This window comes from Lonchura striata, chromosome 11 (assembly GCF_050655825.1).
Source record: "Lonchura striata isolate lonStrDom1 chromosome 11, ASM5065582v1, whole genome shotgun sequence".
Classification (NCBI taxonomy): Eukaryota; Metazoa; Chordata; class Aves; order Passeriformes; family Estrildidae; genus Lonchura; species Lonchura striata.
In genome coordinates this window covers 19,321,187-19,337,436 of record NC_140713.1, presented here as the reverse complement: position 1 = coordinate 19,337,436, position 16,250 = coordinate 19,321,187, and the positions used below count along the sequence as shown (strand labels likewise).

The window sequence follows — 16,250 nt, the reverse complement described above, 5'->3', positions numbered from 1 at the left end:
TGCAGAATATTAAAAGCATGAAGAGTCTAAATTAAAACACTTACTGCACTCACACCGCAAAACCAAGTTACTACTAAAGCAGCAATATTGCAAGGATTTGTCTTTCAAGAAATTTTAATATATGAAGATGACATGATAAGAAAATATTGATACTAAGGATTTTGGCAGTAAAGAAACTTCTGTTACAAGTCAGTTTTGACAATTCTTTGAATCTAAAAGACCTATAAGTACTAAAATGTCATCTGTCTATCCATGTGAGATTTAGCTTTGGCAGTGTTTCAAAAGTGAAAAAACCCTCTTTGTTATATATTTTCTCTACAACAATGTATTTTCAAAGCTAAGAGGTCATATTCTCTGGAGAAGAACAGTAAGATGCATATCAGCTACAGAAATACTTTCAGAAAATAGCTAAGTTTGAATACTCACAACAATCAATGGTTCAACTGTGGATAAAAGCACGAAGTGTGGGATTTATTGTCAACACTTGGAACTTAAAAGCTTTTAAATAATTTCTTCAATTCAGACATTCATTGCTCTCTTCAAGTTAAATTAAACAAGCCACTTGGAATCTAACCTAGTTATCTTCATATAAATTTGTCTATTGTTAAGTGATGTCATTATCACAACCTCTCCCCTTTTTCTTTTTCTTGTTTTTATTACAGACTATTCCACATACAGGTCTGGAAAATGGCTCAAAGGGCTATATTTTTTTAAAGCTTTAAAAAGGAAAAAGAGGGAGAGAAGGTTAGAAAACAAAGTAAGACAAGCAGTGCACTAATTGTTCATCCCTGACCTCTTCCAAACCATTGCAAAACTGTTAACAGTTGCCTGAGCTGTCTTCATGCAATTCAGCTTTGGTCTTTTTCAACAGCCACAGGGTAAAAAAGCCCTTTAAAAGTGGGGCTACAAATCAAATAATAGGAGATTTTTTTTTTTTTTTTTGCATGATCTGGGGATCTGTTTTTTTGGCATGAAAACAAATGATCTTTAATTTACATTGAAAAAAATTCCTGTGAAAAGATTTACTCACTGCAGTTGGTGATCCACCCAACTATGGCGATTCTGCCAACTGTGCTCAGCTGATAAAAACATTAAAATAACAAGAAATTATTACATCTAATTTTCTGGGTACTTACAGATTCTTGGATTTGAATGCTTCAGCAAAGTGCTGCACACTCTGAAGAGAAGAAAGGTCTAAGGTCATTGCCTCTATCTTGGCTTTATGCTGGAAGAAGAGAAAATATAAAAAAGGATAAATAACAGCAAGCTCAGTTCACAGTATCACGTTACAGTAAATGTGTTATGAAACTTGTCTGATTCCCTTGTTTAACATTATAACCCCAGAGTGAATACAAATCATCAAAACGGATGGACAAGCACAAAATTTAGTGCCAAAAGCAGCATTTGTGATTTGGTGGTTCTGCTGAAAACATACACTATGTAATGCACAGCTTTATATAATCCAATGAATAGACTCAAGTCAGTGTTAAGGTTAATAGGTATCTTTTTGCTTTGATTTTGATGGTGAAACTTATGTAACTCATGAAATAAAAAGTAGAGTAAGTGCTATTCTCAACACATACTGTTTTTTGAACCATACCAATAGGGAAAAAAATAAAATAAAATAAAATAAAATAAAATAAAATAAAATAAAATAAAATAAAATAAAATAAAATAAAAAACCAAGCAAATACTCTATAAAAACAGCCAGCTTGAGCTTGGCACATATTAATTCAAAAAAATATATTTTCCATAGTTGGTGATATAAAGGACAGTATAAAAAAAATGACTACAGAAAATTTATACAGTAAGAGTTTACCAGGACATATTATAAATGCACTTTCCTGACAGGGTGGGGAGGCCCTGGCACAGGGTGCCCAGAGAAGTTGTGGATTCCCCATCCCTGGAAGTGTCCAAGGCCAGGCTGGATGGGGCTTGGAGCAACCTGGGATAGTGGAAGGTGTCCCTGACCATGGCAAGGGGCTGGAACAAGATGGGCTTGGGCTTTAAGATCCAACCCAAACCATTCTGTGATTCTGTGTCTTCAAAAGAAATTCTGTATATACCTAAAGTAAACTTTTCACCTAGGAGAGGACACACTATCCCAAAACACAATTTACAGCTTTAAGATTTCTGTTTTCCAGGTATTTTGAAACTCCAAATCTCAGAACAAAATGAACCAAAAGATGTGTACGTATTTTCATCACAACACTAAAATCATCACAGAACCAAGCAGCTGGTGGTTGCACCAGGGATCTGCTGGGATTCCAAGGTTCTACCATGAGCACTGCTGGAGGAATGAAAGGACAGCAGCACAAAGTCAGCACTGAAGGAAGTCAGGCAGACTCTCCCACTGTCTCCCAAGCTCCAGTGACCCATCTGATCTCCCCAGTTAATTACATCCTGCACTTTTCTCCTTACGCCTGTTTTCTATTTTGCCAGTACACATTCTGCCAAACCTTACAGGTTTGGTTTAAACAGAATATCACTCCAATTCCTCTAGTCACATTCCAGCCAGACTTATCAGGACAGTAAAATAAACACAACTAAAATTTCAACAGGTTCAATCTCCATAGGAAGTATCAATTGCTAGAGTTGGAAAATGCTAAACCAAACTTTGCTACAAAGAGCTTTTTACCCCCACAAGATTCGCATCATTCTGGAATTCATTCTGCCCTGCTGGGTAAATCTTTTCTTCTGTTTGATTGTCAGATACTTGAGAAATATGATGCTGCCTTGCATTATGCAATAGAACTCCAGAACAGTTTCTCTTCCACTGTGCAGTACAAAGCTGTTTACTCACTACAGAAATCATGTGCGTGGTTGGGTTTACTTTGCCTCTGCTTTCCTCAGCTGAAATATTCTCCTGTCCCTCCCAAGGGTAAAAGGACAAGAATGATACAAATACAGGGACATAGAGGGGTCAAAAAACATAATAATCAAATAGTTAAACAGACTAGACCACAAGCTGTCAGCTACTGTCCTCTTGGGGACAAGGATTCAAGTCCAGGCAATATCACTCAGGTAATGCTTTTCCTCTTGGTGTCACACATTAGGCTTCTGCTACTTATTCCAGGAACAGAAAAGAGGTGTCTGTACTTCAAGTCCAGAAGTAAAAAAAAAAAAAGTATGAAGCCTCCAAAATACCTTCTGAAACAGAAATTAAGCAGACTCAAATTGGCCTGATTTGGGGATTAATATACTGAAAACATAAAAATCAGAAATTTAAAAATCGTATTTTTTTCAACCTTCTCCATGCTTTTTCTGTTTAAAACCTTGATGGTTGCAGCCAGTATTCCTTCATTGACACAGAAGGCACGCACTGAGCATAGACAAATCCATTTACTGTTCTGCTCACAGAAAAAACTGGAGCATGGGACATCCAAAACACTCAGAACTTGACACCTCAGCTTCTGAAGGCACTCAAGAAGCCAGGTGTGAGTGTTTTCTCCAAGCACAACTGGGGAAGAAATCAGTTTAATGTACTATGAGTTTAGGCAAATTCCCCAACTTCTTTTGTTTCAGAGTCTCCCATCAACTGAGAATCCAGCACCTCTCACCCCACAGAGGTTTTCTGCAGACCACCAATTCCTACTACAGTTTGAGACTGTGAAATACTAAACCTTTAGTATCAATTTATTTTATTCCAAATTTTCCCACTGTTATTTATATCACAATATCTATTTTTAAAAACCTATGAATAAAGCAATATACTTGCAAGGTATGTATAATGTAAGAATACCTCCATTAAATGACAAGTAGAAGGTTTTATGTTTGTTTTCTTTTGGTAGCTCAGAATTACCTCTGTTATAATGTTTTCCCTCTTTCCCTAGAAGCCTAGGTGTCACATATTGTGGTATGTATACAAGAGCATAGGGGGTTTTAATAAGAAATAAAACTAAAAACCATTTTTGCTAAAAGGCATCTTAACTGCAATTGTTCTCTGCAGTCAGAACTGATTAGTAATGGTATGCTGCAAATCCTGATCTAATGTGCTATAATTGTATTATGCTGATGTCTCTCACTACTTCACTTCACATGTTTTCAGTACTGAATTATGCCTCATTTTATGTTGTGAAACCTTAAATGAGACTTGCCACCTACCCAAATAGAGGAGACAGTCTTTAAACTGCCATCATCAAATCAGCACACTAAGGCAGGAAACTCCAGAATTCTGAAAATTTAATTGACAAAAGGTATTAATGTTCCCTCCACTACTTTATTTTCAATTACATCATTTAAGGAGGAAGTATATACTGAAATGAGTGTAGAGTAATTTAAAAAGCTCTTTTCTCAACCATAGGATCATAGCTACATGATGCCATTGATAAGCTGTGCAAAATGAACTGCTGTCCTTGCTGCAGATACCCAGGACAAATGTCCCACCTGCATCCAAAACCCCTCCAGGACTAGAGCCAGACCAGCTCTGCAAAGTGTCCAAAGGAGAACAGACACGAGGGCGGGGCACACTTCTGCTGTCCCTGAAGCCTGTGAAGTCCAGGTCAGCCAGAGCCAGCTGGGAGCTTTGACTTTGGGATGGGGGTATTAGTATTTCCTGAAGCCCAGCGAGCTGGTCAAGGCTAATAATGTCCAGGCATCAACGTGGTGCCTTTGAAGAAACAGCCAAAGGCAAATCAGTCTCCAGTTCCAAACAAGTCCTCTTCTAAACCCAACACAATAACACTTTGAAAAGTCCAAAGAAAAAAAAATTATCTTGTATTTCATGTTTCACACTCAGTTCTAAAAGCCTTTCATCAATATTTCCAGGTAAGTTTCATTACTCTATACAACCCCAGAAAACAGCTTATTCAGTTTTGTATATGAGCTGCTCCCTATTGGAGCAAAAATATTAAAAATGCTTAAGTGCAATTGGCTATACTTTGCACTCATACTAGAAAAATGCTTATTGAGCCAGAAAGTAACACAAAAGTGAAAACCCCCAGAAAGACAGCTATTTCACTATATGCAATGCATTCACTTTACAGCCTAAAAATTGTTTAAAAATGAACACTGCATGGTAGAGTAGTTTGGCAGTAAACATGATTGTGCATTTGTGTCTTGGTATTGAAGAAGGAGCCTTTTTTCATAGTGAATTTTTCATTCAAATGTAAGTGATGATTTACGTTAAATATAGGTAAAGCATAGCTACATTTTCCTGAAGGATTGCAAGGAAGTGAAGAGCAGTACAATAAGTTGAAGCATAAAAGCTTTCTCTGTCATAATATTTATTATAATGGCATATAAAATAGCTGAAATAAATAATAGATGACTAAAAGTAAATTCATATGATAAAGAATCTTTCAGCAGACACCATTACTTCTGACTGCTCCAGTTTCATACAGAGTTGAAGAGTCTTAATAAATATGCTGTAGCCTCTGTATCTTATGTAAGTACAAGTCATTTTGTGAGGGCCTACTTAAAATGTACCAGAGTGGACACTACATAATTTACTGTATAATTTTACTCTCAGAAAAGAGTGTGTGTACATCTTCAATGTTTAAAAGTCCTTAACTCAAAGCTGAATACTTGGCACAACAACAGGAATATCTGACTTTGAGGAACTGAAAGTACAATCAATTGGTAAAAGTGGTTGAATTTAATACAGAAAAATCTTCATGACAACGTCTTGGAATGCAGATAGTTCTGAAAGGCTGTCAGAGAAAGAAAATCTTGGGGAAAAAAAAGAATTTTACATCAAAGCTGATGAAAAATCAGTGGAATGATCTGAAAATAAGTAAACAAATAACCAAATCTCAGCATATGACAAGCAATGCCCACATAAACTCATATTTCCACGTTGAGGATGGAGCAGGAGATGTTTTAGAAGCTCATTTGACAATTTTACACATAGCTTATGACAGTCAATAGCCAGTGCCATGCACTATTTATGGGGGTACCTAATGGGGAAAAAGGCTTTCACTCAGGATTAGGACTGCAAATATTATTGTCCCTAATGTAGTCAACATTTGGTACTTCATGCAAAACTGTATTTATGCAATGGCAGCTTCAGCTGCAGCTCTGAATGCTCTGCAGCTCCCTGGAGCTGATGGGGATGGATGCATCCCCCTGCTTTTAGAGCCATTCAGCACCTCTGGTGGATGCTAATAATGTGTTCTTCTGCCACCTTTGGGATTCATCAATAAAGTTCCTTAGAAGACCTTGTGGTAGAACATTTTTAGACTCATTTTTCTAGTTTCTTCCCCCTCCTCCTCTCTCCAATATCAGCAGTATTTCTGCAGTACATTCAAATTTCCACTAACTTTATGCAAGACAACATAAATCAATTTTCAAATATTAACCATTTTACTAATCCATTTATGAGATGTACAAGGAAACAGTTGGGACTAACTTGATTCTTCATGAAAAACAGAGACAAAAAGGTTTTCCATTCTTTCATTATAAAAAAAAGAAAAATTAGTAATACTTGGTTTCACTATTTCCTGATGTATTTGTTTTACCTGTATTTTGGTTGTAATTTAGTGGTGTGAATTTTTCCATTATTCTTCTTGCTCAACCCTGTCATAATCTGATGCTGTGTGCAACCTCTCCCAAAAATTCATTTGTAAAGCCTGGTTCTTCCTGCTTAAGTAATTAGATGTTCCAGATTTTCACAAAAAATGGAATTCCTGCCGAGGCTGTCTTCATCCAAGTCAAGAGGACAGCACACAGATCAAGATTTAATGGGTCAGTGTGAGCCTGCAAACTGCTCAGATTACTGATCAGCCTTGGACCAACATTTTACCACGAAGAATAAATTATTAGTACCATTGTTTTCTTTGTCTCTATCCCTTCTCCAGAACAATTCTGGATGTTTGGCAGAGAACAGTGTTTATCTTTCTGGCATCATCTACAACTTAGAGGCCTCTTCAGAAAAGCCTGAAGCCCTCAAGCTGTTGTAGGATTGTCATGCAAAATAATGCCTCAAAGTTGCAATCGCCTGAAATTCTGAGCCAAAAAGCCTGAAATTCTGAAGGTGAGAGATGTGGAAAAGTGATAAAGATGGCCTGACAGGAAGGAGTTCAGCTTCGGAGGATGGCATACACCAACCTGGCATTTGGTCCTCCCATTTAAACAAATCACTGTTCACAATAATATTTTTCCTTTATCCAAATACTTCATTTACCTATAATTTAAAATCCAAATACAACAGTGGGACTCAAGTCTCTAGGTACAGTTTGTATATTTGACTTATCATGCAATCACCATTTTAAATTTCCCAATAGTTTTAGAACTTTATCTATTTCTATTAGCAAATGTCTACGCATACACTCATTCGTTTCTCTGTGGTTGCTTCATTTTTCAGATTTTAATATCCTTTTTTAATAAATCTTCTGTAATAAATACCACTTACCACTACAATAAGCAATAATGTTATTTCATAATCTTTACATTAGTTAACTCTTAGATCAGTATCTCTATAAATTTGGCTTTTCATATCTTCTGAAGATAATTATAAAGGAAAAAAGGGAAAACATCTGCATTTCTTTAAGAAATTAATATCTTCAGAGAAGTAAACTATGCTCCAGCAATCCTAAATCATGCTTAGAAAGAGCAAAAGAAGTCATTCTCCTAAAGATTTTTTTTAAATTATTTATTCCATAACCAGAGAGAACAAAAACATACAAAAACTGCTGAACTATAATTTCAGAATACTTCATTTAGTAGACTCCAAATGCCCTGATTTTCTCTGGATGCACATGGTTCCATTGCACACAGGACACATTTGCTTCAAAAACAAGAAATTACATGTATTTAAACAAAAAATCTACTGTCGATTTTGGCAATAGGAATTTGTTTAGCTCTTAATGCACATGAACTGTGGGTAATTACTTGGGAGGCTACTTTTAGCTGGATTTTTTTGTTGTTGTTTCTCTGGATATAGATCACTTCTTTCCGTCTCCAAACACCCATTCCTGTAAAGCTCATTTGAATTTATCTTGGGGAATCTCAAATAATCTTGGCAATATATAACATCATGTGTATGGTTTACCATTCTAATAAACAAGTCTCCTTGTTTAGAGAATGATCAAGGGAGCCTGGGAACATGTAACAGAATCTCAGCTGTGGAGAGCCTCCTATTCAGATGCTTTCAATTCCTTTCATTCTGCACCATTCCAACTGATAGCAGAATGCATTTTCGAAGACAGCAAACAGCATTGGGATTATTTAAAAGCTACAGGCTTTTTTTCCTTTTAAAAACTCCCTCTATTTGAAGTTTTTAAGATTACATAAACCCAGTTTATGGGTTGCTGAGAAGGAAGCAATGCAGGAGGCAACAGGGTAATGGATTTGTTGGAAATGGCAGAAGCTGGGGGGAAAAGGAGAATTTCCAAATGGACTAAACCAGTAACGTCCCCATTGCAATACATTATGGGGATGTTATATAATTTTATGGGTAATTGTTAATTACCCATAAAATTAAAGAAGTGTTATCTTATATGTACAGCTCCACACACGCTGTGTACAAAACTTCCAGCAGGATTTCACAGTTGTCACAGAGGAAAGGGAGGGCAGCATCCCCACTCCAGACAACAAACAAGAGGAGAAAAACATGATGGTCAAAAGGGCAACAATGTTTAAGTAAATACAAAATGAACCCTTTTTCCCTGTTCTCTCATGATCCATAACCATAAGCTACGTTGTTGCCTGAAAGTGCAGACATGCACTGTGCCGTGCATTAATCCTTCAAACACTAACAGATGCTGGCAGGGATTTAGGCTGGAATGTATTTACAAAGTGACAAATTATGTTCCGTATTATACAGAGAGAGAAAGAGCACCCACAAATAGGCTGATAAATGTCAGCTGCAGTCACGACAAACGGTTTATTTTTATTATACTGTAACCACAAATGTTTTTTGCAGGGAGGCCCAAAGATTTATTTGTTGCAGGAAAAAAGAAGATTATATATGACACAAAGTAATAACTGTGAGATCACTGATGTTCTGGGCAGCTTGCCCTCCTGGAAGCTGTGTTCAGATTGAAAAATTTTGCTTAAAAATTGTATGTTAAATGACACAAAATAAGTAGTTCATAAATCTGTATTGAAACAACAATATCTAATAATTAAAGACAACTCTTAGGACGTGGCTCCTACAAGCTAGAAAGGAAAGCAAACTCTTTCCGTTAGTGGAACGTTGAAAATGAAGTAACAATATTGAAGTAAATCTGATGAAATTGTTTCAGATCTAAAAGCAAGTGCTGGAAGTGTGAGATGGAGCAGTGTGAGATCTGGATGCGGTGGAACAGCTCCTGCAGCACAATTAATTGGCAGAATAGTGACGTCTGCAGGTTTACAAATGCACTGCAGCTCTCTGGGAGCATGGCAAAGCTTGCCAAGGGATTTAAGGCACGGTCCTTTCCCCCCACTCTTAATATTAGGGAAAAAAATATATCAATATGGTTAAAAGTCATCACTTCTGTACTCATGAATAACATCAGGATGCTTCAATGTAAGTAGAAATAAATATATGAGACAAAGATATGAAAGAACTGAATAATTAGCTATTTAAGCCATTTTAATTGGCAGTTCATGGTTACCATTTCCTAGATTTAAACAATATAACATTGATAACTTACAGAACAGTATACTCAAAGAAATAAACACATACACAAACTCTTTTGTTTCCCCAGCTGCTCACATTACCAAGTTAAGAGATGCATTGAAAATGGTCACATTGATATGTATGTAATTTTAGAAAGTGAAATAAAAGGACTGAATCACATTAGTAAAGATTTCTTGTACAAGGGTTGGCAGGATCAGCTTCTTAATACACACTCAACATACACAATATAGACTTGAACAAAAATATGAAGTCTTTCTGCATGCACAGGAAAATATCATTACTAGACTATAGAAACCTGCCCTTCTGCCACCTGATCTGTGGTCACTAAAGAAGGAAGCTTTTCTCTACTTTCCTTCTAAAGAAATATGATGTGACAAAGAAAACATGAACAAAATAAACAGAAAGGCTGAAATTAAATTTGTGTGCAAACGTGGCCCATCTCAGGAATCATAAAACCAAACACATCATTAAATAGGTAAGGTAATTCCAAGGTTGTCTGAAAAGCTGAGATCAAAGTCCAGCCCGTGAATTTTACAGATGCACAATCGGGCAGCCCCAGACAGGAGGGGTCAGAAAGCCACGTCCCATTGTTCTAATAATTAAGAAAGTTTTAAATGGCTTTAGTGTAAACATGAAAAAAGTTCACAATCAAGTGTCTTATTTTTAAGTACCATCAACATCAAAAGCTTTGAAATTTTCATTTACAAAATATACATTAATTTTCTGATAAAATGTTGATCTCAACAAAAGTAATCTGGAAAATAATTGTCTCATGCTGCAATATAGAGGGAGAGTGGACAGTATCTCATCATTAAACTTACTAAAACACTTGTTTCCTAAATACAACCTGTGTATGAAAAATATGGTCAGAAAGATGAAGAATATGCCTTAAAAATTATATTTGCACAGGTATTTGTACATAAAAAACAAGGAAGTGGTGCCAGGACAGCAAATAAATAAAGCAGCAGGCAAAACACAACAACCACTTATTTCCAGCTTTAAATATTTGCCTGAAGAATAGGTGTGAGAGATTAATACAAATCCTTTACAGATAAGAGGAAAAAATTATTTTTAAAAAACCCTCCAAAGACCTCCATTGCCTTTCCCCTTTCTAAAGGAAGAAAAATCCCTGAACACAAAGAACTGAACACAAGAGAAGCAGGATGCTAAGTTTGGGAGCAATTCTCTCTCTACTGGACAGAGACTTTTTAGATGCCTTCTGCAATCCTGCAACCATAAGTGTTAATGCCAAGTTGTAATGTAGTCATTCAATTATTAAATTGCTTTTAATTTAATAGATATTGTTACGCAGCTAAATAACCAGCACATATTCTACCTTGAAATTTTGGGGTTTAAGCAAGTAGCTTAGGCTTTTCCCAAATGTTAAGGTAAATACTGGCTGTACCTACCTGAACACCTGAAAAAATTGCAGGCATGTGTATCTTACCCATATGCCTCATGCAAAAATGTAAAACATATTAAAAAAAAAATTCAAAAGGAAAGTTTCCAAGCAGATGTTTATAAACAGAAGGTAACGGATAAAAACCCAAACACAATGCTGCATTATGTTACATGATTCACTGATGAACCCATTGGAACTACAGCAAAAAGCCCTCCTGGAAAACTTCCAGAAATTAAAAGGTGCAAACAAGCTGCCTAATACCCTTGCGTAGACTGAATTCTTATGAAGAAAATAAAGTTTATTGTCTGGAAACAGAAAAAGCATGAGGAAAGCACTAAAGCAATGGAGGTGAACAATTAGACAGATGTTCACTTAAGGAAATAAAGAGAACAGAAGAAGCCATCACTGAGGAATTTTATGAGAATACTGACAACTCTGCACCTCATCAAGGGCACTGGTAAAGTTAAAGCCACTGAAGCCATTTCTCCACAACTCCAGTATAACTGCTGACCTTGCAAAAGTCTGCATTTAGCAAATGTGGCTTAGGAAAATAGCATTAGACTTTTCATTCTACTATTTTTTCCCCAAGTCCGTTTATATACCCTACTGTATATTTCAAGAAAATTAACTTTATTTCCTTGTGTAATATTACATGTACTCTGAATTTTTTCCTAACTCTGCTCAGGTATCAGGGAAACCTGTACTTACAAAGCCTTTGTTACTTAAGTAAAATTAAATACTATCAATTACATCTGAGATTCATAAAAGCATATACATAAATAGCTGGAATGGCATTTGCTTAATATAATTTTAGATATGTTTCTAAAATAAGGTTTGCACAAGATATAATCTGACAATCTGGACATGTTTTAGAACTTAGTACATTTGGCATTTAACTACTGAAAGAAAAATGGAGAAAAAGCATATTTTGTTGATAAACTGTCTTATAGAGCAAAAAAATATGGGCATACAGCAAAAGGAGGAGCAATTAATAATAAGAGGAAAGATGTTTTGTCAAGGACAAAAATTTTACTCTTCTGTGCTCATGCACACTGAGGTACAAATGTAATTTGTTCCACAAACGTACCTCTGGCTTAAAATATAGTTTAAAAATTCTTGGTTTTGATAATACTTCTCTTGCAGGAAAAAAGTAACCTCCAAATCTCAAGTGCATAACTGATTACTCCTCTTATCTGCTCATATATTTTCAGAAATTCCTGTCAAAGAAATCAGAAAATGTATCTCAGTATCACTAACAGAACTTCCATCACTTTCCTGAGTGCACCAGGCTGCTTCCCACATTCCCCAAATGTTCCTGAATTTTAATTTAAACACAACACCCATCACCTTCCTCACACAGTACAGGGTACACAAATACCAGAAGTGGACTCAGCTGTCCAGGAGCTCCCCCCAGCACTGGAAACTGCACACATCAAGCTTGTTTGGTAACATTACTGGCACAATTTGGGTTGTAGGAACAGGGAGGTACAAGTTAAAAGCTATGTCCTTATCTAATTATTACTTGTACACAAAGCAAACAGAAATCCTGTGAAGTAGATCTTTATAAAATACTCCTGGTCTTTACCAGCCCCAGTTCCACTGATGAGAAGGGACAGGTCACCCACTGCAAATGGTGTTGCAGTGTTTGCAGTGCAAGCAGGACTTGGCCCAGGTCTGCAGGGGACAGCCTGCACATTTCCTACACACTCAGGTTTGAAAGGTCTCGGTAACCTGGGAGAAATCCACAGGCAAATGTCATGATTCACATTTTAAATAATATAAAAGATGTGGAATGTGATTGATTTCACACTAGAGAGAATTGAAATTACAGTTATGAGATAGGTTTTTTTCATGTACTGTAAGGTCAAGTAATAGTAAATAATTAATGAATTATGAAACAAGTTTTCCATAAGGCAACACATAAATTCTATTCAATAGGATCTAAATGTGTAGTTACACCAAAAAGCCACATAATATATCACAAAATGAAGAAAATGCATGATGCTGAGGAATAAAGGGGGGCTGCCATTATATTGGAACAACTGTTACTCTTGTGGAATATAAATAAGATCTTTCCATACATACACATCATTTTCATAACTTTTACATCTCATAATCTACAGGAAAAAGAAAAGAAAGCATTTCCAACTTCTTCTGTCATTGTTTTTTGTAGTAAATCTGTTTCCTCACCTCTCCAGCAGTCAGAGGGGTTCTCATGCATTGGGGAGTAGAATGATGAAGTGGATCAAAGTCTGGATGAAACACAGGGCTCCTTCTCTGATATTACTGCTGATTTGATTCTTGGCTAAAATCAATGTGTTGCTGATCCCTACTCCCTCTTCACCAGCATAAATTTCACATTCTGTGATGCTCAGGGTGTCTCCTAGAATTTAGTTGAGTGCACAATGTGATATTGTAGCTACCTTGGTTAGACCTCTGTGGGTCACTGAAACACAGTCAGTAACCTGAATAGGAGGCAAGAAGTCACAACAGAAACACCAAAACATATTTCTTGCCTTGACATCATAAAATTACTTGAGTTTGGAGATTTCTGGATTAGTAGATGGGAAACTTTTTTCTCCATCTGTATAAAATTCTGTTCTGACTCTAATAATAATGTTCTGACCTACAAGACCCTGGGATACTGGATTATCTTTCCTGCAATAAGAAAAAGGTTTTGCTTAAAGATGACAATACTCTGGATTTCAGGTTCAACTACATACAGGAAAGGACCAAGGGGAGGAGGAAACATTATCAACATTTGGGGAATGTGTTTCTTATTTATGGTGGCTGCTTAAAGTCACTTGAAAATTTCACAAGGGCTAGTAAATAAATTTTGAAAAATTAAGAAACAAAGAGGCAGAGTTTCTGCCAAATTTATGTATCAAATGCAGATAATTTATCACATCCACTTCATAAAGAATACTGACTAAAAGCCCTGAAATAATTCAAAGTCAGGTGTTAGGTCTCCAACAGTGACTGCCTCACCCTCAAATGTCTTTGGTTTGGGTCTCAGTAGCTGCAGGGAGGAGCAAGCAGTGACAGCACACACAGCAAAAACAGAGAGTAAGTTTTGAGATCATTTTTACAAGCTCCCTCATCTGCAGAGCTATAAATGTTCACCAATAACCTGCAGTAGTGTAAATATAAGGAGCTGGAACCCACTCCTACCAAAATACATCAAGTTGCATTGAGATGTAATTTGAGCCATGAACACCCCATGGCAACATGCTGTGCTCGCCTGCCAGACTGCAAGACAAATTACTGAAGTAGAAATGAAGGCTTGCTTTTTTGGGGTTTTTTTTTAACTATTCTAATGGTAGGCTTGCAACTTTTAAGAAATACACCAAAAAAAAAAAAGAATTTTTCAAGGAAATCTGGAACAGATTTTACCTTTTGCTCTGGGAGAAAGGTTAACTTCCAAAAACTTACAGCAATTTTCAGAGATGCTTAAAATAGCATCTTAAATGATGCAATTATCAAAAAGTGACTTACAAAGACTCAGTCTAAATGCAAAGGTAAATTCTCTAGAAATTATAGAAAGCTAATTTTCAATGAGCAATAGACCTTCTAAACTTCTATAATAGACTTTATAAATCATTTTATACCATCTAATGCTAAAAGCAGTCAGAACCATGCAGGCTTTCATGGGAAACCCATGGTTCCTATGCTGTTCCACAGACTATGGTAAATAATTTAGAGAATCCTACAGTTCTTGCAGCATTTTCAGGTACAGTTTTCACAGCCTTACAGAACATTTTCAGAACTGACCATGCCACAACAGCTGTGAACTTTGGAGTTAGATTATTCTCATGTACTTCTATCTGGAAAAGCCCATGAGCACTGACAATTTCTATTTTTAACTAAATGCCCGACAAAGTTAACAGAAAATAGCCCTTTTCTTCCCTCCCATGCCACCATTCAGCACAAGTTTTTAGCCTTTTTACTTTATTCTGTCTTCTCCAATCTAAACAGCAAATTTGGCCAGTTTAAGAACACTGAACTGCACAAAGTTCCACAGAGCATTTCGAGGCATGACTCACTAATTCTCTAAGGCCCGTGAAAAAGCATGTGCCAAGAAAAGGTTTATATTTATAAAACTTTGATTAAGTAGGCAATTTTAGGAGGACAGAGGCAAGTTTAAAAAATGAAAAGCCTGCAATAATACTGAATTTCATTTTAAAACATCAACAGCATCCATACAATCAACTAAATAGATTATTATTTCATAAATTAAAGTATCTAGCACTGAAATATGCCATCAATGAAGTAGGTGAGGCAATGAGAAACCATTTATATAGTTTTTAACTCATAAGTTTTAGATGACACTCAAATACTCTTTCTTCCTTTCTGTTGAATTTTATTTCCTTACCAACCTTTAAAAGACTTCTGCTCCTCTTTTTTTACACCTTTGTTGTGTCCTGGTAACACTTAACAGCTAAAATCAGGTAATGAAAAGGTTTTCCATTCAAATGACCCATCTGAAGCCAGGCCAATCTTAAGCAATAAATCAGAATGGATTCCTGAATTTTAAAGCATTAAACCCAGTAATTCTCAAGGTTACATGGCAGATCAGAGGCAGAATCTAACCAGAACAACCAGAATCATACAAGTCTCACAAAAGATGTAAAAATCTTCATGGCGTCAGCTCTCATGCATGAACCTCTTAATAAGGTACAGAAAAAGAGAAAATTTAGAACTGACCTTTAAGAAATATTCTTGCTATGCTTTTTAGCCACTGTGATGATAAGGAAAAAGTGTTTTTTCTGAATGAGTATACTGTACCTTTAATGGTTCATTTGTAGTTCAGCGTAAAATCTGAACTATTTGTTGTTCATTGTTGCTATATTCTGTTCCAAGGTTCATAATTTGAAAATTGACTTTGGGGACTTTTTGCTTGGTCTATTAAAATGATTCATGTTGCATTCAACATAAATTGTGCATACACAGAGGAGGTTTAGCACACGTATTCACAGTATAATAACTAAAGTGAATTTTGTACAAGCTGCAGTTTGTGGCAAGGATGCAGTATCATTTATCTTAATTTTTTTTCAGCATTACATTAGGCTCAGGCATTTACATTTTCAGGTATGGCTAAACACTTTAAAACTTTCTTTTTACAGCATGAGTAAAGAGAGAATCAAATCTACATGTTTATATGATGTAACAAAGTAATGCCTTTTTACTGTCTAAAGTACACATGGATTTACTTTCCATTTACCCTCCTGCACAAAGGCAAATGCAAAGTGCATGAAATATTCACCACCTATGAATCACACAGTG

General features: G+C 36.1%; 1 protein-coding gene across 3 annotated transcripts in view; it reads right to left on the bottom strand.

Annotated features, from left to right (window-relative positions):
* The window catches only part of WWOX (WW domain containing oxidoreductase), a 483,980-nt gene that overhangs the window by 386,114 nt on the left and 81,616 nt on the right, over positions 1–16,250 (bottom strand). For all 3 annotated transcript variants that reach the window (XM_085589257.1, XM_021541209.4, XM_085589258.1), the window contains one exon: positions 1,137–1,225. In XM_085589257.1, the coding sequence (XP_085445383.1) occupies positions 1,137–1,225 (89 nt within the window). The remainder of the gene's footprint in view (positions 1–1,136; positions 1,226–16,250) is intronic.